The 23,072-nt window shown below is 42.3% G+C and overlaps 4 protein-coding genes and 1 pseudogene across 4 annotated transcripts; 3 read left to right on the forward strand and 2 right to left on the reverse strand.

Moving 5' to 3' along the window:
- Positions 1 to 4,040: 4,040 nt before the first annotated feature.
- On the forward strand, positions 4,041 to 5,541 carry LOC18991825 (annotated as a pseudogene).
- A 442-nt stretch (positions 5,542 to 5,983) lies between these two features.
- On the reverse strand, positions 5,984 to 7,115 carry LOC18991826. Its single transcript, XM_006415152.1, has 2 exons — positions 6,171 to 7,115; positions 5,984 to 6,079 (listed from the first exon to the last, which is right to left on the reverse strand). The coding sequence occupies exons 1-2, from the start codon at positions 7,113 to 7,115 to the stop codon at positions 5,984 to 5,986; spliced, it is 1,041 nt and encodes a 346-aa protein (XP_006415215.1).
- Positions 7,116 to 7,344: 229 nt separating this feature from the next.
- Positions 7,345 to 10,352, forward strand: LOC18991827 (E3 ubiquitin-protein ligase RNF14). The gene is made up of 7 exons (XM_006415153.2): positions 7,345 to 7,901; positions 8,200 to 8,274; positions 8,365 to 8,872; positions 8,962 to 9,347; positions 9,426 to 9,652; positions 9,753 to 9,924; positions 10,009 to 10,352. Exons 1-7 carry the CDS (start codon positions 7,434 to 7,436, stop codon positions 10,135 to 10,137), a joined length of 1,965 nt encoding a protein of 654 aa, XP_006415216.1. The 5' UTR covers positions 7,345 to 7,433; the 3' UTR covers positions 10,138 to 10,352.
- A 299-nt stretch (positions 10,353 to 10,651) lies between these two features.
- On the forward strand, positions 10,652 to 14,288 carry LOC18991828 (heat stress transcription factor A-1d). The gene is made up of 3 exons (XM_006415154.2): positions 10,652 to 11,186; positions 12,763 to 13,934; positions 14,038 to 14,288. Exons 1-3 carry the CDS (start codon positions 10,851 to 10,853, stop codon positions 14,048 to 14,050), a joined length of 1,521 nt encoding a protein of 506 aa, XP_006415217.2. The 5' UTR covers positions 10,652 to 10,850; the 3' UTR covers positions 14,051 to 14,288.
- A 196-nt stretch (positions 14,289 to 14,484) lies between these two features.
- Positions 14,485 to 15,420, reverse strand: LOC18991829 (mitogen-activated protein kinase kinase 10). The gene has a single exon (XM_006415155.1). It carries the CDS (start codon positions 15,418 to 15,420, stop codon positions 14,485 to 14,487), a length of 936 nt encoding a protein of 311 aa, XP_006415218.1.
- Positions 15,421 to 23,072: the final 7,652 nt, after the last annotated feature.

A 23,072-nucleotide genomic window follows, 5' to 3' on the forward strand; every position in this document is an offset into this window, starting at 1 on the left:
TCGATGTTTAGCTCGTGGCAAGTGATGTTGTGATTAATTCCAGGCATGTCGCTGATATTCCATGCGAATGTGGAGACGTTCTTCTGGAGGAAACTGATGAGTGCTTCCCGGATACTGTTGTCGAGCTCGACCCCTATGCCGACACACTTTTCTGGATTTGTCGGATCGATGCAGACTTGGTCGACTTGGCTCTGTTTGGGTAGACCGAACTGGCTCTCTGCGGCCGCCCGACCTTCCTGAAAGGGGCTTATGACGCACGTCCGTGCGAGACTTAGTTTGCATTCGGTGAGATGGCATAATCGGGACGCGGTCTGGCGTCCTTTGAGGGTGAAAATCCCTGTTGGGATCGGGAACTTGACGCACTGATGGAACGTTGAAGCGACGGCCTTCATGTCGAACAGCCAGGGCGTTCCCAAAATTGCATTATATATCACCGGTTTGTTGAGGACCAGAAACTTGATCATTTGAGCCGACCCGCCGACTTAGATGGGTATCTTCACTGTTCCTACCGTTCTTGTTTTCTCTCCGGTGAACCCGGTCAATGATTCCATGTAAGGCTTGATCTCGGAGTCCGGAAAATCCATATTCTTTAATGTTTCATTGAATATGATGTTTACCGAGCTCCCTGTGTCGATTAATATTCTGCTTACTTCAACATCTCCGAGCTGGAGTTCGACGACGAGGCAATCATTAAGAGGCATATGCACTCCCCGCAGGCCGGCTTCAGTAAACAACAGTGGCACAATTGTTACCGTCGTTTGGGGCTGCAAACTCGACGCCTACCGGCTATATTCTTTGAGGGCTCGGACGGAGTAGTTGCATGATTCGAGGGCTCCCATAATCATATTGACCTTCTTCCTGGTTTTGGGGACGTTCGCCTCTCTATTAGGTGCTTCGCGATCTTGTTTAGGGGGAGCTACCTGTTCTTCATCGGAGTCGGCTGCCTTAGCGGCTTCTTGATTGCCGGGTTTGTTTGGTCGCGGGTTTGGCCGGCGAGGTCCCGGTTTAGGTAAATCTGCGGTGTCGATCTCGCCCTTGCGGAACTGTTGAAGTAAGAAGTCCCTCAAATGTCGGCATTCCTCTGTGCTGTGCCCATATCGCTCGTGATACTGGCAAAAACGTTCGCTCAGCGGCGTATCGTCGTCCTTGTGCCATGTGTTCCAAGATTTTGGAGGTCGTCCTGTCCTTTGGTTCGACGGTCCTGCCTGGTTCACTACTCCGCGCGGTTTCCCACAGCTCGGAGTTACGAGTTTTCTGCCCGATGAACATCGAGAAATGCTTTGCGAACTTCGTCGAGAGCTCCTTGTAGTTGTCGATGGAGTCGGCCTCCAATCTTGAAAACCAATCTAGAGCTATGCCTTCGAGGTGTTCGACGAACAGCTGGCATTGAATCGCGTCCTTCTGTTCGGCCGAGGTGAACTTCAGTCGGTTAATTACGATACCGAACGAGGTAAGGAAATGTCTCGGATTGGAGTTCCCCTCGTACGACCGTAGCTTAAACTTTTCTAAGTTTGGGACGGGGACGTTGGTGATCCGGGAAGTGAACGGTGTTTTCTGTGCTTCCTGGATTACGCGGTCGATTTCGGGTGCCGAGCTGGTGGCTTGGTGAAACTTCGAACTGATCTCTCGTAGTTGAGCCTGCATCCGCTCGATCTCCAGGTCGCGCGCTGTTGGTTGAGCTCGCACGTGCTGGGATGGGCTCTCCGTCTGCTGGTGCTGCTGAACTACTGACCGCGCCACTGTGCATTGCGGATCTCGCTCTTCTTGGAAGTCACTAATGAGGTTTCGTCTTCTGATCGGACTCTCTTGCTGTAGGTTGGAGATCTGTGCGGTGAGGGTTGCGAACTTCGCGTCGTTGCTTCTGACCAACTCTTGCATCTGCGCGGCGAAGGCGTTCATAAGCGCAGTTGGATCGAAGGCAGCTTGAGCTCGGTTTGGTGAGGTTCGGTGAGCCCCTGCGCTTGAGCTCGGCTCCGCCCTGATTTGTTGCGCTTCCGGTTGGGGTTGTACGGGGCTGCGTTCGCGTTCCTCTACAGGCCCTCCGACCTGGCCCGCAGGTCCTCCGACCTGGGTGGTCTCATCTGCACAGGTCATCTGACTCCCGACCTGGACTGAGGTTGGTTGTTTATCATCACTTGTCATATCGTCCTGGCCGATTACCGAACCGGCCCCACGGTGGGCGCCAATTGTTGATTACGGTATTCAACTATTCGAGGTCGGTCCGGTAATTTGAGTTCGAAAGAGATTAAGTTGATTAGATTTTATTAAGTTCCCAATTACAGTTCGTTCAGTTCGGAGGTTTCTCGACGAACTCAATACAATATTCAGGTCTCTATTCTCCGGGTCCGAAAAAAGATCCCTTCTACAGTAACAATTCTACTATTTATAATACACAAGCGAGGAGACGTTCTAGGGCTTCTCGTTCAGCTCTCACCGCCTCTCGTCGCTGGGCTTCTCTCTAATGGGCCGTGATGTCAGGCCAGACCCATTTCGGCTAAGACCATCGTAAACCGGAGTCAATTGGGCCGGTCTCGGTCTCTAACCAGTCCGGACCGAGGAGCGGAGCGTACCACCAACATAGAGCTTGGAGCCACTTTCAAATCATCGTTTATGACGAAAGAAGTCTCAGAACTAACAAAAACTTCATCACTATCATTTCTCATTATCCTCTCTTGAACTTTCTCTTCTTCCAGTCCCTGAATCTTCCTATTTATCAATCCTCCACACCCACATTTTTCGGTGTTCACAATGCTGTAAATTCTTTTGCAGGATTCAGTAAAGTTAAAATGTGAACAAACAAAATAATTGACAGCCTCAGTATCATCTACTGTCAGCTTAATCCTTTTGTACTTATCATGATTCACACTCCTAGGATACAACTTTGTTTCTCTACTCATCAAAGAGGAATTTCTAGCTAAAGATTGCACTTTTAGCCATTGGAGATTAAGGAAACCGAGTAAAAACCACTAAACAAGAAACGGAAGAGACAAAAGTGAGAGACTTTTGCCTCTACATATAGTAATGAATAACCAACGGTCGTGTGTGAATCTCAAGAGGTTTAACATAAACTCATATATGACTCACGCATCAAACCCCAAACGCCATATCGCGTAAAAAGCACCCCTTTTGAGCTTCCCCATGTCCTAAAGGTAAGAACTTGAAATACATTTTTCCAATTTGACATTGATAAAGGAGTAAACCCAATTAACATCCCCTTTGAGCTTTCCATGCTCTTCTAATAACTGAATCTCTCAAACGTAGAGTACCGATTTAGGGTTCCTCGATTCATTGTGATTTGATGAGTTTCCCGAGAAAAAAACTAAAGAAAAGTTCAGAGGGGAGCTTTTGGTAACTTCTGGGGGCGAAAATGAAGTTTATAAATTTTTGGGGGCGAAATGAAAATTTTCATATCTTAAATACTCTTAATTTTTTACCCGTTATTATCAAATTGTTTACCCAGTTGATTTAGTTCTGTTAAAATGCTAAAAAGAAAGAAAAACTTATGAGTAAAAGCATACAGTCCAGGATCAGGCCCATGAAAAATCAGATCATTATTAGTTCATTGAACAAGCAATTCGCTAAAAACGAATAAAAATTGAATCCGAAACTATTTGATATTTAGCGACGATGATAACGAACCACCTTCGTCTGTGAAATCCGATTTCTTTCTTCTTCTTCCTCCTCTCTTTCTCAATTCAAGTCTCATTTCGTATATACCCTTTCTCGATTCTTAAATCAAAGATTCAATCGCATTTATTTAGAAAAGTGAAATGGGTATATAGTTTCGCACTTCTTGTGAAACTTCCGATTTGATTCCGGTTTCCGAGCAAAGATCGAGCCTTTCGTTAACTTCACAATCACAGGTCTTTTCTTTTAGGGCTTTTCTAGGGTTTTGTTCTGTTCATTTTCTCGGCTTTAGACGAAACCCTTTATGAGTCTTGCGTTGTTGATTCCTTGTGTTCTTTTTTTTTTTCTTTTTTTTCCTCAGGGAGTACAAGAATCCAATTTTTTTTTAAGTATCTCAGGCGAATCTATACGATATGGTCAGAATCTGTGATTTTCCTGATGACTTGCTGCTGAAGATATTATCGTTTCTTCCAACACAAGTTGCTGCATCCACTAGCGTCTTGTCTAAGCGATGGGAGTTTCTTTGGATGTTGTTGCCGAAGCTTGAGTACATTGATAGAAATTATCTTTCAGTGTCTGATTGCGAGAGTTTACGGTGTTTTTACACAGAAATCTGCCACTACATATAGCTCCCTTCTTTCAAAGCTTGTGTCTCGACCTCCCTTATGCTAGTCCACAAATTAAACCTGAAGATATCAAACGGTAGGTTGATACTTCGGTTTCTCTCCATGTACGTGAGCTAGAGATTTCTTATTCTTTGAGGAGGGAAAACATATTCCCGAGCAGCTTTTACACCTGCAAATCCATCGTGGTCTTGAAACTCGGATACTTGAGACTCATGGATGTTCCATCAACGGCTTGTCTTCCATCTCTGAAAACCTTGACGCTTAATGTTAGATACGATAATGAAGAATCTCTACAACGACTTCTGTCTATATGTCCTGTTCTTGAAGAACTGAATATTGGTAATATGGACGATCTGCAAGAGTTCAGTGTTATCGTCCCGACTTTGCGGAGATTATCACTCTTGATATCTAATTACTCGTTGTTAAATGGGTATGTGATAGATACTCCTTCTTTAGAGTATTTCAGACTTGAGGATAGGATTGATACGGCACACAAACCTAAGATTAGGAGTATGCCAAATTTGAAGGAAGCATATGTTGAGGTGGTATCATTTGATCTCAAGAGTCTTATTAGATCAATCACATCTGTCAAGCGTCTCACTTTATGTTCAGAGGTGAACAGTTTTCTTTCGTTTATCAATTGCAGCAAGTCTTCATTAGAATCCTCTGCTAATGATTTTTTTCAATATTGGTCGGCATGCAGGATGATGTGTCTGGTGCTGGTTTTGTATTCAACCAGCTTGAACATTTGCAGCTATGTTTGTGCAGAGAGGAATCATCGAATCTCCTTGGCCAGTTGCTAAAAAATTCTCCAAACTTACGAGTACTAGACATCTCTCACATTCTTGGGAGTACTAGACTTGAAGTAAGTCTCTTGGATAAACTTTTTCTTTGGATGTTATTTTAATGCGTAGTATGGTCTTTATCTAGTTCTTCTGCTTGGTCTCATCAGGATCATGGGGATGATGGGATTAACGAAATGGTTTGCTGGAATCAACCGAGTTCTGTTCCTCAATGCTTGTTGTCTAGTCTACAGATTCTCAACTGGTCACGATACTTTGGGAGACCACAAGAGAGAGATATTGCGGTTTACATCTTGAAGAACGCTTGTCGCTTGAAGACGGCAACAATCTTGGCTAATACAAAGTATCATGTGTCAAACCTTGAGATGATCAAGGATTTGACACTTTCTTCCCGAGCTTCAAGCACATGCGAGCTCGTATTTGTTGAGGATGATTTTGACAGAGAAGCTGACTCTGATCTTTTAGATTTTCACCAGGGAATGTGAATGGAGGAGAAAAGCAGATTCCAACAAGAAACGTTTAAGAGTTGTTCGTATAGCTTTTTGTATGGAAACCTCAATTGTTAGAAAAGCAGACTTGTGTGTAATCTGCTTAGTGTAGAATCAAAGAGATTCTTAGTTTACAAATTCATATAACAGTGTTTCTTCATATACAGACAATATCATTTGTAGAATCAAACAGATTCTGGGAGAGAAGAAAAATGGCCTGGTTATATTACACATGAGTCCTTAAAGTTTAGGCAGTCTTATATGAAACATCCTATTTGTTTGAAAGATTACTATTCAGTCAACACCATTTGAAACTTTAAGGTAAAGCATCTTGAAAACTAGAACAATCCATCACAAGTAAATGACATGTTCGACATTTTCACCAAGAAGATAAAAATTAAAGACCAACAGTTAAAATCAAAGCTCAATTTCTCTTCTCTCAAGATTCTTCTTTGGCTTTCTTTGCGATTAAGTTCCAGAAACAAGTAGTCAAAGCTGAAGATGTCATCATTGAAGCTCTTAGCAAATTCATAGCCTGCAATAGAAGATAGACTCTATGAAATCCCGTTTTTTTTTTCTTCCCTCAAGGCAAAGACTTATAATGAAACTGAAGAGAAAAACCATACCTCCAGTCTCCCAATGGTGATCACTTGTTCATCAACATCTTTCTCCTCTAAGTGCATTTGCAACTTTAGCAAACTAATGTTTGAAACAGAGTCCTTCGGTTTGATAACCAAATCATCAGTTACCAAAAACCTTGTGTTTCTCCTCACAAACCCAAAACTTCTCATATATAAAACTCTAGCACCAGCTTTTTTGTGCTTATCATACATGTCCAGGTTGCTTTCACTTTGAGAGTTAAGACAATCAGGCATCTTTCTAGTGAACTTATGGTCAGAGGTTCTTCCACTTCTGTAGCGATAGAAACTGTAATAGATTTCTTGTTGCTCAGTGACAACATCAAGTAACTGTTTGGGACAACTATAATACGAGGGAAGCAGATCATCGGTTATGACGAAAGAAGTCTCAGAACTGACAAAAAATTCATCACTCTCATTTCTCATAATATTCTCTTGGACTTTCTCTTCTTCCAGTTGAATTTTCCTATTCATCAATCCTCTAACAATCTTCGAGTCTACAAATCTTCCACACCCACATTCCTCGGTGTTCACAATGCTGTAAAATCTTGTGAAGGATTCACTCAAGTCACAACGTGAGCAAACAAAGTAGTTGACAGCCTCAGTGTCATCTATTTTCAGCTTAACCCTTCTGTACTTATCATGATTCACACTCCTAGGATACATTAGCACTTGCTTGCAAGATTCTGTCTGAAAACTCTCAGCACCCATGTCTGAAACACTTTTGTAAAGATTTTTTAGACATCCTACAACCACTTGAGGCGATTTCCGATGTTTCTCAAGCAATCTGACAATGGTTCCCATTGGGAGTGTGAGAAAACTAAAGAGCACATCAACAAAATCTTTACCAGTTTCAGCCAAGACAACCTTGTTCTTCTCTTCATCTACGAGAAGCCTCACACTTAGCTTTACCGTCTCTACAGTTTCAGCCATTGTAAGAGATTCCTTTTGCGCAGAGAATGTAGGGAACAGAGAAAGAAAGAGAAAGAGAGAGAGAGACAGAGGAATTGCAAACGTTTTGAAGCTTAGCATATGCGGAACCTTTTAAGGCCCAATTTCGGTTAATGGGCCAATTTGATCCGATTCTTAGCCCGATTTCCGAAAAAGGCTCTATATAAATCCGGTTTCAAGCTTTTGCTTTTCCGACCGCCATATATGACGAAGTACAGGCAGTGAAAAAAAAAAAGTCACGACCGGAAAAAATGGTGGGATTGTAAATCAATCCACCAATCGGATCATCAGCAAGAAGAGATGACCGGCACGGATCGGTCTTCTGCATCTTTTCCGTCTACTTCTCAGCCGTCGAAAAACCTCGATCATCATCGTCCTACAAATCCTCGCCGGAATCATAGGTCGGGGTCTCGAAGTCGTCGCAATTCAAATCCTCGCTACGAGGTGAAATCGGAGGTGAAATTTTCAGAATCCGATGCTTCTGATTGCTTGGGTGATGAGCTGAGTAGCTTGAAGCTTCAACAGAGTTCGAATTCGGATTCGGTGATTGATAAGAATCCAAGTGGAAATTCGAGTACGGAGGAGAAGTTTCATCTCAGTTCCGGTGAGAATTTGAATTGTGAGGAATCGGCGGCGAGGAGAGATGAAACTGAAGAAGTCGCTGAAGATATTATGCTGACTATTCTCAAGGATTTGCGATCTAGCGTTAGCGAGCCGGAGCTAACCGAGGAGCAACTAAGAACGAATGATCAATTGCAAGAAGATGAGGTAAAACGAGCTATGGGTTTTGTGACTTTGTGATATTTTCGATAGCCCAAAGGAGATTTATTGATAGAATGTTGCTATTTAGGCTTGATAAAAAGTTAAAAGGAGTTTGAATTTAAGCTATAAGCTCTAAAATTGAGGTTTCATAATATGCTATTGGAAGATTCTTGTTCTTTTTGGAATCATGCTGGTTGTTATTTGTATTGGTCTGATTCTCTTTCCATCTAACTTCTTTGTGCTGGTTTTGTGGTTTAGTGTCTCTGTTCATATAGACTTCGTGGTTTGTTTGAATTTCTTGCAGCTTCTGGCACTAGGGTACATCTATGGAGGTAACATGTTCATCCTTGAACGGCATAAAGATATGCGATACTTTCAGGTCAGGAAATAAGCTTGCAAGTTTTGTATCGATATTGTGTTGTCATAACAAGTGTTCTAATAGTCAAAGACCCTTTTATTGGTTTTGAAGATTCATGTAAACGTTGAAGCTACTAGTGAGTATACTGTCTCTGCGAAGCTCAACTTACAAGCTGACTCAAGCAAGGAGTCGGAGGATTTCCTCTACTCATTCAAGGCCCAGTACCTCCCGCCAATTGTGTTGACATGTTTATTACCAAATGCTTATCCGAGCCACTTGCCGCCTTACTTTATATTAAGTGTTCAGTGGATGAATCCTGATAAGATTTCAAGCCTCTGCTCCATGCTGAACTCGATTTGGATGGAACAGCCAGGGCAAGAAGTACTATACCAATGGACAGATTGGCTACAGAACTCTTCTATGTCTCATCTCGGCTTTGATAACGAGATTGTTCTTGGTCCTTATGGCGTTGCTTGTTCCAGAGATAAGCGTGCTGTTTCCGGAAGTCGTTCACCTGATGCAGATATCCCTTATATTAAGAGCTACGACGAAGAAAAACGCCACGAGAGCTTCCTTAAGAGCTTACACGAGTGCTGTATATGCTTCTCTGAATCTGCAGGTAAAGAACTTGTTTTTCTTTTTCATAGCTGTTTTGTTTCAGTATTGTGGGGTTGGTTGAATTTAAGCTGGTTGATACTTGATCAACAGGTTTTGACTTTGTTAAGTTACCATGCCAGCATATTTTTTGTAAGAAATGCCTCAAGACCTATGCAGACATACATGTCTTTGAAGGCACGGTTAACAAGCTTCAGTGTCCGGATTCGAAATGTGGAGAAATTGTTCCTCCAGGTATATTGAAGATATTGTTGGGCGATGAAGCGTATGAACGTTGGGAAACTCTAATGTTACAGAAAACACTGGAAACCATGAAGGACGTTGCTTACTGTCCTAGATGTGAAACCCCGTGCATAGAGGACGAGGAGCAGCTTGCTCTATGTTTCAAATGCTACTTCAGTTTCTGTACGCTTTGCAAGGAAAAACGACACGTGGGTGTTACTTGTATGAGCCCGGAACTTAAGCTTCAAATCTTGGAGGTATGATCAATCATTATAACTTTACGTTTGTTATACCCAAGAAAACTTAAAAACCGGACTCTTTCTTACACTAATCAGGGTCGTCAAAGCTCTTCTCGTCTTGGAGAGGAACAAAGGCGAAAAGAAAAAGAAATGATCAATGAGTTAATCAGTGTGAGTCTGATAAAGCAAAGCTCAAAGCAATGCCCGTCGTGCAAAATGGCCATCTCAAGAACCGGAGGTTGTAATAAAATGGTCTGCAATAACTGTGGCCAATACTTTTGCTACCGTTGCTGCAAAGCTATCACTGGTTATGAACATTTCAGGTTTGTAAATTTTTTACCTATGTTTACATAAATATTTGATACATATGTTGTATATCTTGGAACTAATAAACAATCACCATTTTCTTTTGTGGGGAAAAAGCGAGGGATCATGTAATCTGTTCCCACAAGACGCGATCCAAGAATTCAATGATATGATGATGATGAATGAGCGACAAGTCATTGGACAGATTCAAGCTCAACTGTTTGCAGAATACGGTCAGTTCCTGCAGCGTGGTCAGTTATGCCCTAATTGCCGCCAGTTCAACGCAAAGGTAAAGAAAAATTAACTCGATTCCGAGTTCTTGGGTTTTGTGGTTAAATGGAAGATGAGTCTTGAATTGGTTATATTTGTGTAGATGGGAAACAACAATCACTTGTTTTGCTGGGCGTGTCAAGCACATTTTTGTTACCTTTGCAAGAAAGTGGTGAAGCGATGTGGTCAGCATTATGGACCAAAGGGTTGCAAGCAGCACACAGATGGGTAAAAGACATAATTGGAAAGATCAAACTCAGATTCTGGATTTTTCTTTCTCCAGAGGTTGTCATTTGTATTGATAAGGTTTGTATCATTTTTCGACTTAGGTTTCAGTATTTATTATATTATATATGTTCTTGTTATGTTTAAACTTGACTAAAGAGGTTTAAACTTTGATTAGTTGATTAGTTAAAAAGAACAACACGAATGTATTCCTGTGTTTTCTTTCCCAGTTCGAAACATATGTACACACGAATGTCGAAAGTCGGTTTTATTACCTAAACCGGAAACCAAACCACTTAATGCCGACACAAAAGAGACCCAAAGTTCCTTCGGTTGCCTTGTCAGGCGAGTAACTTAACCAATAAAACGATAAAGAAAGAGCCAATAGTAAAACGACACGTGGACAAATCACGTTTACGAGGCTGCACTTTTCTAGAGACAACAAAAAGGCGAATGTCTATTTCCGTAATTTCGCAACTGTTTCAGGGGTCTCTCGTCGTCTCTCTTTCTCCTTCCTCCATAAAACTCCCCTCAGATTTCTCTCTCTCTCTCTCGTCTCTGTTCTTTGAGAAATCCTCTATATCTTCTCTGTGACATTAAAATCGAACTTCTCTCACCCGAAAAATCCTCACATATAACGCTCTGGGGGTTTATCAATTGCTGAAACCCTAAATTTTCTCAAATCTCTATTGCTGACTTAGAAACAAAACAAAAATCGGAATGGATGGTAATAATAGAAGCAGCAAGGAGTCCACCAGCGACGGTGGAGGAGGAGGAGGATCCGTAACAAAGGAATCAACGGAGAAGAATCAGAATCAGCCTCCTCTTCCTCCTCAACCACAGCCTGTGGCGGTTCTAAGTGAAAACACGCTTCCTCCGTTCCTGAGCAAGACCTACGACATGGTTAATGATTCATCTACCGATTCTATTATATCGTGGAGTGATAACAACAACAGTTTTATCGTATGGGATCCTCCACAGTTCGCACGAGATCTTCTTCCCAAAAACTTTAAGCACAATAACTTCTCCTCCTTCGTTAGGCAGCTCAATACCTACGTAATTCCCCTCTTTACTCCTCTCTCTCTCACTTTTTAATTTTCATAGGTTTTGATAAATATCGTTCGTTGAGTGATTTAGAGATCCTGCAATGGCTTTAACTCACTGTGCAGAGAAGTTTCTAGCTTTTATTATGGTTTAGCCAATGAAATGCTAATTTTGTATTACTCTTGGATGAAGAAATGAACAGAAACGAAGTTTCTTGCTTCTATTATGGTTTAGCCAATGGAATGGATAGTTAGCTTTCTGAATGAGCCTACTTTATTCGTTTCTGTATTATTATTGAAGACTGATATCTTTGTGATTGTTTAGGTTAGAACCTCAAGGTTTAAGAGTTTCTCAAATAGTTTTCTTGTTTGGGACAATTAGGAATAAAGTATTGGTCCTGTTTATTAGGACATGAACCACATTTTTGAAATTATAATCAGTCTAACCAGGTTTTCAATTGAATGTAGATTCCTGGGGTAGTCAATGGTGTAGGGGGGATGTTAGATTTATTAGGGCGTCGATGAAGCTTACTCTACATACAAAGTTAGGGGGATAACTGATTAGATTGATGTCTTTTCTCTCTGTTTGTCTCCTTGTAATAAGGTTTAGTATTTGGTCTAAGATAGTAATGAACCTTCCTGAATTTTCTCAGCAATTATAAAGGAGAAGAAAGAAGAAAATTGGAAAAGAAAGCAAGTCTCATGTTGATCATGACCTGAGTGCAAGGTTATCAACTTTCTGTATTACTATGTATCATCTTGCTGTAGATGAGTCGCGGGTTAATGGTGAAAGTACGTCAATAGAAAACCTAACATGTCATTGAAATTGGTAGTGCCTGGAATAGAAACCATATCATAAGTAGATATATGGGTGTGTTCGGTGCTGCAATATCTTTTATCCGACATGTCAGTGGTGGGAATCATAGATGTGCTCTGTACAATTGCATTTAGATTAGGTAGTCGTATGCTTGTATGGAGCTTGTACCTGCCTATATAAGCAGATGACTATAAAAGCTTTGCTCTATACAAGCTCTTGATGAATGAGCTTGTACTCTCTAGGGATGCTAATAACGCTGCAAGATGGTGAATGCCCTTAAATAAACTCGACTTCTCTGCAGACACTTCTTGCTTGTATTCCGTGTATAGTATAATTCCTTAGTTACTATTTATGATGATTTCGAATCCAAGTTTAATTTTTGTTAGTTTATTGCATGCATACTAATATACAGATTACACTGGTATATCATAGAGACCTTTACTCTATTAGTTTACTATACTCGCTATTGGATTTTTTGGTTTCTTTCTTTAATTTGGCTGGTTCGGTAAGACCCACAATAAGAACATGTAGTATTTAGTATACCAGATCTGATTGACTGTGATTCGTCTGTTGCGTTTACTCGACTTCTGAATGAAATTTTCCCTAGAGCATGTGATTCCAGTTAATAAGTTACTTTCTGTGTAGTTGGCAATTAGGCTCTATGTTGAACTTATTAGATTTGCACTTAAGAATTACATATCGGGCCACTTCTTTCTCATTTGTTTTGTGGACTCCATATTCATTCCTTTGTGCGTGCCTTTTCTTGAAACAGGGTTTCAGGAAGGTTGACCCAGATAGATGGGAATTTGCAAATGAAGGTTTCTTAAGAGGTCAGAAGCACTTGCTAAAAACAATAAGTAGACGAAAACCTGCACATGGACATGGACATCAGCAATCTCAGCACTCAAATGCGCAGAACTCATCTGTTAGTGCATGTGTTGAAGTTGGCAAATTTGGTCTCGAAGAAGAAGTTGAGAGGCTTAAAAGAGATAAGAACGTCCTCATGCAAGAACTCGTCAGATTAAGACAGCAGCAACAATCCACTGATAACCAACTTCACACGATGGTCCAGCGTCTCCAAGGCATGGAGAATCGGCAACAACAATTAATGTCATTCCTTGCAAAGGCAGTGCAAAGCCCTCATTTTCTATCGCAGTTCTTGCAGCAGCAGAATCAGCAAAACGAGAGTAGTAGGCGAATCAGCGATACCAATAAGAAGCGGAGATTCAAACGAGATGGCATTGTCAGTAATAAAAAGGACTCTGCTTCTCCTGATGGACAGATAGTGAAATATCAACCTCCAATGCATGAGCAAGCAAAGGCAATGTTCAGACAGCTTATGAAGATGGAACCTTACAAAACCGGCGATGATGATGGTTTCCTTCTTGATAACTGTACTTCCAATACAGAAGGAACAGAGATGGAGATTTCATCAAACAACCATGTAGTTTCGGGTATAACTCTTCAGGAGATGCCAACAGCTTCATCGTCACCGAGTGGAGCAACTCCTGAAAATGTTACAGTAGCTGAGTTTCCAACACCAGAAGAAGCAATTCCTTCACCTGATGATCCAACTCTTCCCGAGTTTGCTGATATGTTACCAGAGAATATCGCAGAGATGCCTCCAGAGAATTTCATGGAACCAAACATGGAAGATCTTGGTCCTTTCCTAGACTCAGATCTGTTCATTAATGGTTCACCCTTTGACCTTGACGACATTCCAATGGATCCCGATTTAGAAACTTCGGTTGATGCTTACTCTGCACTGTTTGAAGATTTACTGACAAGCCCGGTACCAGATGATATGGAATTAACTACAGTGGATCTTAAAGCCAAGGAGAATGAGACAGAGCAGAAGCAAAATGGATGGGACAAAACTAAACATGTGGATAAGCTTACACAACAAATGGGTCTCCTCTCGCCTGAAACCGTAGATCCCTCAAGGTAATGAAGATGACTTTATAAGTATTCATTAAGACAGAAAAACTCTATTAAGTCAACTAATATATGCTTTCTTTATATCTTCATAATGTTTAATTTTATTCAGGCAAAATCCCTGATATGGGAAGTTTTGAAGTCTTTTGAAGTAACAGCCTACTCTGTTCCATGAGAGCTGCATATTCATTTCAAGCACTGATCATTATTTCTCATTTTCTTATATCAAAACTTGTGTTTAAATGCCTGCTTCTTGCAACTGTTAATTTACACACTTTATCACGGTGAGAACCTGTGTCGAAGTTTCAATCTATTGTTGAATTTTTCGCCTTTTTTGAAAGAAGAAGATCAATGTAAACTTATGAAGTCAATAGAAATATCCATATTTTTCATTTGAAAGATAGATGATTTTATTCAAAAAATAGTCCAAAACTGAACTAGGTTTTTTCAAACTAAACCGAACAAAACTGAATTAAAATTTTGTATTCAAAACTGAATATCCAGACTTAACTCTGCAAAACAAAAAAAAAAGAAAACAAAACTTGTGAGAGAGAGATTACTACAATCTGTTTTTCACAAAAGGATGAAGAAGAAGCTCTTCCACTGTACCTCTCTTCCTCCAATCCTTCTCCAAACACTTCTCAACAAAATCTCTAAACTCCGGCGAACCACTCGCCGGAATCTCCACCTTCTCATCACAACAAATCGCACAAATCAGACCCGCCCAATCCGGTTTATCTCCAATCTTGGTCAATGGATACCTTCCAAGAAAACACTCAAGAACCACTACTCCTAGCGACCACACATCCCCAGCAAATCCAACTTCACCAAAACCCCATTTCTCTGGATCCACACGTTCAGGACTCATATAAGCACATGTCCCGTTCGAACCATAGCTTCCTCCTGCTACAACCCTACTCGCTCCAAAATCCGCAATCTTGACTTCTCCTTTCTCGTTTATAAGCAGATTCGAAGGCTTTATGTCTCCATGAACTATTCTCCTTTCTTGCAAGTAACGTAACCCTTGTAGGATTCTGTTAGCTAAAGTGGATATCACCGGCTCTGAGAAAACGTGGTGAGCAAGCAATGCGTCGTGGAGAGATCCTTTCTCCATAAGCTCCATCACAAAACATAGATCATATGAATTCACAAAAACTGCGTAGCATTTGACGATAAAGCTGGATTCAATCCGTTTGAGAATGTCTGCTTCGACGGTGGTGATGTTGAGATTTGACCGGAGGACTTTTAAAGCGTATAGCGTTTTGGTTCTCCGGTGACGGGTTTTGTAGACTGTTCCGCCGCTTCCTTGTCCTAAAACGGTGAGTTTCTCTAGGTCGTTTAAGGTTTCAACCGGCGATGATGATTCAGGGCTTGATGAAAATGACGACGGAGATGGGTCTCCGGCGATGAAAGAGGCGGTGGTGCGGTGGTAATGTGGTGGTGAAATAGAGAGTGTGAGTGGTTCTTGGTGACGTCGCTCTCTCACAAGTGTCATCTATTTTTTTTACTATTTCTACTTGTGGTTTTCAAGTCCAAGGTTACATATTAAAAAGGACTTGATGATGTGAAATTTAGCACTTTTTTGGGAAGCCTTAATGGTCTCTTAATGACACTTGTCATAATCAGTTTTAACAAACTCAAACATTTGTGGTTTCCAGGTGATCGTGATCACTTTGCTTCTAACATTTTTACAGGATAAAAATAGGTACAAGTTTTGGGATCTAATTACCTTTAGTATTTTTTTTCTCCGTACTTCTAGTATAAATCTTTGTTACAGTTGGGATGATGATAATAAGTAACTTATCTTAAGAAAATTAAAAAGTACTGAATTAAAAAAAAAAATTATGAAGTATTTGAATTTCGAATTATTGTCTAAAACTCTAAATGATCAATTTATAACTTGTTCTCATAATCATAAAATAACATATAATTTAGTTATTTAACACTCCGATTCCTGGTTCCGGAGGAAACCAAAATAAACCGAGATATTAACTAACCTAAACTAAACCAATTCCAAATAACTAGTTGTTCTTTATTCAAATTCAAACCCAAAATCCAAGTCTTACAATAGAAATGAAATAACTGATTAAATCTGAAATAAAATAGAAACATTGTCTTAAAAAGAAAGGTGAAATAATTCTTAAAAACAATAAAACTTCCTCCATTTCTGAAGGCACACCACACAAGAATTACTCGTCTAGTTCTTCCAAGACATCATCACAATCACATTCACCTGCATAACGGAATTTAAAGAGAGAGGGGTGAGTAATTTGGGAGAATTACTCAGTGAGAACCAAACCAGGCTCCCGCCTTATTCATTTATTTCCATCAACATATTAAGATTAAATCTAATGAAACCAAACAAGCACTCTACAAGTGCACAAGCAACTAACAAGCAGAGATGTCTCCGTCCCGCCTCTCAATAGGCCAAACCACCTTGTCACTCGGACACAGGTCGACATCTCACCCTGTCACACAGACAGACACCCTGTCACACAGACAGAGACCCTGTCACACAGACAGTCCAATCCCGGCATGCCACATGGACAGCCCCGTGGGTCATCACTCCACCGGATGAATGGATTATTGCCACGGTCACACAGACGGCACATAACCCAACAAACAAGCCTGCATTCGGCACATCGCTATACCAGAAACAGACTATGACCTTTAGGACTTCTACCAATCACTAACCAATCAACAGAGTTATCAATCAATCATACTGGTTCTTCCTCTAATGAGATCCTAGATCTTATTAGTTATATATATATATATATGGATCTGCCTAGATGCACAAGAAGTCATACCTGTCCCACCAGATCTAGACTCAACACACTAGAGAAGATAAAGGGATAAGAAGAAAGACCTAGATCTAATCCTCACCTTGGCCTAAAATCAGATCTGAGATTAACGAGAACTAGAAGAGGCAAAAGAATCAAGCAGCTTCTGAGAAGGTGGAGGCAGGTGAGTGCTCTTTCTTCTCTCGGCAAGCGGCAGCGGCGGCAAGCTTCTCCGGTGGCGGCGGCTCTCCTCCTCGGCGGCGGCGTGCAGCTTCTTCTTCTCTCTCTCACTTTCTTTTCTTTGGGGGCTAGGGTAATTAGAGGCAAAATGAGGCTCATTAACTCCTAATTCCCTATTTATATTAGGGTTTCTGGAGTGGGCCTGAATTTGTTGGGCCTCCTCTAATTGGGCTGGGTTTGGGATGTTACAACTCTCCCCTACTTCCATAGAATTCGTCCCCGAATTCTCTTCCACTCCTCCGGTTTCTCCCTTGTCCTTAAAGAGTTCCGGGAATTCCTTCCGCATTTCCTGTTCTACTTCCCAGGTTTCCTCGCGGATTCCATCTCTTTCCTAATATACCTTAACCGCTGGCTTCCTCTTACCATTCAACTCCTTTTCCCGAAATTCCAACACTGACACAGGCCGATATGCTGCTGAGAAGGCCTTCCTTACATCTTCTGGCGGCTGGGGCAAAATGAGCTCTGGCTCCCTCACAAATTTCCATAGGAGAGAGATATGAAACACATCATGGAACTCAGCTAACTCTTTGGGCAACTCCAAGCGGTAAGCCACTTCTCCAATCCTTTCCAGGATAGGGTACGGTCCCATGTACCTAGGCTTAAGCTTCTTCATCTTCCGATTCTTATCATTCCCTCTGAAGGTCCTCAACTTTAGATACACCATATCGCCAACCTCAAAAGACAATTCCTGCCTTCGCTGATCTGTATAGCTCCTCTGGCGATCATGACCTTCTTTCAACCTTGTCTTAAGCATTTCCACTTGCTTAGACGCTTCCTCAAGGAGCTCTTGCTCTAGCATTCTCATTTCTTCTTTATCTCCAGCACAGAGGTGTGCGACAAGGCCGACCATATAGAGCCTCATATGGTGCCATCCCAATGCTACCATGATAACTATTATTATAAGCGAATTCTGCTAACGGCAAATGCTTCTCCCAACTTCCTTCCCAATCTAGGACACACGCTCTCAACAGATCCTCCAGGGTCCTAATCGTCCTCTCCGATTGGCCATCTGTCTGAGGGTGGTATGCTGTGCTGAGATGAACCTTTGTTCCCAATGCTTTTTGGAAAGCCTGCCAGAAACTAGCTGTAAACTTTGGATCCCGATCCGACACTATGCTCACTGAACTCCATGCAACCTCACAATAACATCAATATACTTCTGCGCCAACTGCTCCGCTCCATCCGTCTTTTTAATTGGCAAAAAGTGAGCTGACTTAGTAAGGCGACGATTACCCAAATCGCATTCTTCTTACTTAGTGTCATGGGCAACCCTGTCACAAAATCCATAGTTACCATATCACATTTCCATTCTCGTAATTGCAAGTTCTGGAGAAGTCCACTTGGTGCTATCTGTTCTGTTTTCACTTGCTGACATGTAGAACACTGAGATATCCAAGCAGAAATATCACGCTTCATACCAGACCAATGGTAGTAGCGTTTCAGATCCCGATACATCTTGGTGTTCCCTGGATGAATAGAAAACTTCGACTGGTGAGCCTGACTCAACACTTCCTTCCTCAGCTCATCATTCATGGGAACACAGACTCAATTCCTATACATGTAAGTCCCATTGTCTGCTTTGTGGTACCCAACCACTTGCTTCTCAAAAATCTTCTTAAGGGACGAATCAAGCGCTTGCTCCTGACGAATCCTCATTAGCAGGTCGGCATTATCCAATGCTTCCAATCCTGCGGCATCATCCTCTACTTCAGCGACACACAAACTCAAATTCGCCAAAGTCGCTATCAGCTCTTGCGCTTCCTTAGCCTTAGAAACCGCATTTCTCCTCCTACTCAAAGCATCTGCCACTTGGTTGGATTTTCCAGGATGATAGGAAATTTCTAGATCATAATCAGCCAATAATTCTATCCACCTTCTCTGCCTCAGGTTCAAATCATCCTGAGTGAACACATGCTTCAAACTCTGATGATCAGTATATATGTGCACTTTCTCCCCATACAGGTAAGCACGCCAAATCTTCAGAGCAAAGACTACTGCTGCTAACTCCAAATCATGAGTCGGATATTTCACTTCATGCTTCCAAAGCTGTCTAGATGCATAGGTTACGACCTTCTTCTCCTGCATAAGCACACATCCAAGCCCGGATCCAGAGGCGTTGGTGTATACATCATATGGTATTCCTGACCTTGGAAGTACCAATATCGGAGTCTCTGTGAGTTTCTGCTTCAAATTCTCAAAACTCCGAGATCTCTTATCCGTCCACTCAAACTTTACATTCTTCACCATCAAGCTGGTGAGGGGTTTGGCAATACTGGAGAAATTAGGCACAAACTTGCGATAATATCCAGCCAGACCCAAAACGCTACGGACCTCGGTAACACTTTTAGGTACAGGCCACTCTGTCACTGCAGTGATCTTCTCAGGATCCACTGCTACTCCCTCTTCTGAGACGATATGCCCAAGGAATCCCATCTTCCTCTGCCAGAAGCTACACTTGCTTAGCTTCACAAAAAGCTGCTATCCCTTAACTTCTGCATAATCATTCCCAAATGCTATTCATGCTCTCTCTCCGACCTTGAATAGACCAGGATATCATCAATAAAAACAATCACACACTTATCCAAGTGCTCTCGAAAAATATTATTCATCAACTCCATGAAAGCTGCAGGCGCATTAGTCAATCCAAACGGCATTACCACAAACTCATAATGACCATATCGAGTTCGGAACGCTGTCTTATTGATATCCTCCTCTGATATCCGAATCTGGTGATAGCCTGACGCCAAATCAATCTTAGAGAACCATGAAGTTCCTTCTAATTGGTCCAACAACTCATCAATCCTTGGCAAGGGATACTTATTCTTGATGGTCACCTTATTCAGCCCTCTATAATCAATGCAAAGTCGAAAGCTTCCATCTTTCTTCTTTACAAATAGCATGGGCGCTCTCCATGGCGAGCTGCTTGGCCGAATAAATCCTTTATCCGTCAAGTCCTCCAACTGCTTCTTTAGCTCAGCCATCTCTGCTGGTGCCAATCGATATGGAACCTTCGAAACAGGGGCTGTTCCTGGTTCTAATTCGATAGTGAAGTCAACTCTTCTTCTTGGCGGAGGTCCACTCAATGGTTGGAATACGTCCGCGTATTCATTCACCACTGGTATCTCCTCAAGGTTCTTAGATGCTCCCTCTCCTACCATAGAGACTGTCGCCAAAAAAGCTTCACATCCTTCCTCTATAAGATTCTCGGCATGAATCATCGAAATGACTGGCACTCCTGTGTCGGTCTTTACTCCTTGAAAGACAATCCGACCTCCTTAATGCGGAACATAGGCCCTCGACTTCCAGAAATTCAGGACAACTTCATAATGCTTCAGCCAGTCCATTCCAAGGATAACATCATAGTGGCCCAACTTCATTTCCACTAGAGTCCAAGGAAAATCTGCTCCTTCCAACAAGATAGGTACCTCTTCATGGATTCCAATGGTCTCCACCTGCTCACTTCCAGCAGTTTCCACTGCTTTCAACCTGGGGGTGAACTTTCCGGAGAAGGTCCAACTCTTGGTCAACCTCGGGCGCACAAAACCATGTGTGGCACCGGTGTCGAACAAGGTATATGCAATCGCGCCCCCTACTGAGATCGATCCTACATGATTACTTATATCTAGTCATGCATTTCCATTCTACATTCCTATTCACAAGAAAAAATATAGAATCTCACAAAACATTACTAACCAGCGATCGGTGCTGCTCCTTCGGGATCTCTGATGGCGAAAACACGGGGTTCCACAGCTTGCCTCTTAGCTGGTGGTCCTGGCAATGCTCCCACTCCTTGCTGAGGATTCGCATTCTCCGGGCAATCTCTCCTCTAATGGCCACTCTTCCCACAACAGTAGCACCGGTTAGTCCCTACGACTGTGCAATTCCTCTCATGGTGGCCAATACTACCACAGCCAAAACACTTGTAGGCGCCACACCTTCCTGGGTGCTTCTTTCCACACCTCTTACACATTACAGCTGCCCCTAGAGCTGCCATAGTGTCCCAAGTCCTCTTTGGCCCTTCCTGAGCACGGTTTGGACGAGACTGAACCTGCCTGACTTTCCTCAGCTCCTCAAGCGATGTCTCTTGGATGGCAGCTGTGTCCACAAGCTCCACCAAGGTGGCATATCTCCTAAGAGAACACCTGCTCCTCAGCTCCAATTTCAAGCCCTTCATGAACTGACGAACCAAATCTGCCTGCGTGAACTGCTTCCTGGAGAACCTCCTCAACCGATTGAACTCCTCCTTGTACTCCCTCACAGTACGGTTCGCCTGACGCAGATCCTCAAAAGCACTCTCCATCTGATCCAAGGCTTCAGGTGAAAAATAGTCTGTAGCAGAAACTTCCTGGAAATCTCGGTAGGTCAACTCATAACGACCTTGAGTCGCTTCGACCACACCATCCCACCATATCAGCGCCTCTTCTTTCAGATACTGAACAGCTAGATCCTTCCGGTAACCCTCCGGACATCTCATGGCTTCAAAATTCCTCTCCAACCTCTTCCTCCAGTTATCCGCAGACACTGGATCAGACCTCCCACCAAAGGCTTTCATTCCCATATCCTTGAATTGTTTCATGGCCTGATAATAGGTCAGCCCAAACACATTGACAGGCGTAGGAGGCGGTGGAGGCACATACTGCTGCTGAGCAAACACTGGCGGCACTACCATAGGCGGCGGCTCAAACACTGGCGGCTGCACATGCTGCTGCTGCTGATGCTGCGGCTGCTGCTGCTCCTGCTGAAATTCACTCCCACTCCAGGGTTCAAGTGGCCATACATCTCTCGATAACGGCGCAACTCCTCCAAGACTGCAGCATGAGCTGCTTCTGCTGCTGGAGGCACTTGAACAGGCACACCTCCCGCAAGGTTCTCTCCCTGCTGATCCACTGGAGTTGGAGGCACAGTCTGCTGAGTCACTGGAGCAACACTTCCTGATGTGTCCGTGACCTCATCAGCACCACCTGAACGACGAGCTTGGGTCTTGCGCGCATTCTTAGCCCTCGAAGGCATCTGACAAGACATGGAGACAGATAAGTTAGCCCGGTCCCATAAAGACTAACTTCCTGCAAAAGAAAAGAACAACAAAAACTAGAGAGGCTAGTCTAGGTGGTGGTTTTCTTTCTTTGAAAACATTTGGAAAATCTTTGAAAAACTTGAAAACTTTTAAAAACTTTTTAAACCATTTTTTTTTTTTTTGAAATCCGAATCCCATTCCCACTATTCTAGACTTAGCTCTCTTAACACCTAGTTCGAACCATGCTCTGATACCAAATTGTAACACCCCGATTCCTGGTTCCGGAGAAAACCAGAATAAACCAGGATATTAACTAACCTAAACTAAACCAATTCCAAATAACCAGTTGTTCTTTATTCAAATCTAAATCCCAAATCCAAGTTTTACAATAGAAATGAAATAACTGATTAAATCCGAAATAAAATAGAAACGTTGTCTTAAAAAAAAGGTGAAATAGTTCTTAAAAACAATAAAACTTCCTCCATTTCTGAAGGCACACCACACTAGAATTACTCGTCTAGTTCTTCCCAGACATCATCACAATCACATTGACCTGCATAACGGAATTTAGAGAGGGAGAGGGGTGAGTAATTTGGGAGAATTACTCAGTGATAACCAAACCAGGCTCCCGCCTTATTCATTTATTTCCATCAACATATTAAGAATAAATCTAATGAAACCAAACAAGCACTCTACAAGTGCACAAGCAACTAACAAGCAGCGATGTCTCCGTCCCGCCTCTCAATAGGCCAAACCACCTTGTCACTCGGACACAGGTCGACATCTCACCCTGTCACACAGACAGACACCCTGTCACACAGACAGAGACCCTGTCACACAGATAGTCCAATCCCGGCATGCCACACGGACAGCCCCGTGGGTCATCACTCCACCGGATGAATGGATTATTGCCACGGTCACACAGACGACACATAACCCAACAAACAAGCCTGCATTCGGCACATCGCTATACCAGAAACAGACTATGACCTTTAGGACTTCTACTAATCACTAACCAATCAACAGGGTTATCAATCAATCATGCTGATTCTTCCTCTAATGAGATCTTAGATCTTATTAGTTATATATATATATATATATATATATATATGG

This window comes from Eutrema salsugineum, unplaced genomic scaffold (genome assembly GCF_000478725.1).
Source record: "Eutrema salsugineum unplaced genomic scaffold, Eutsalg1_0 scaffold_5, whole genome shotgun sequence".
Classification (NCBI taxonomy): domain Eukaryota; kingdom Viridiplantae; phylum Streptophyta; class Magnoliopsida; order Brassicales; family Brassicaceae; genus Eutrema; species Eutrema salsugineum.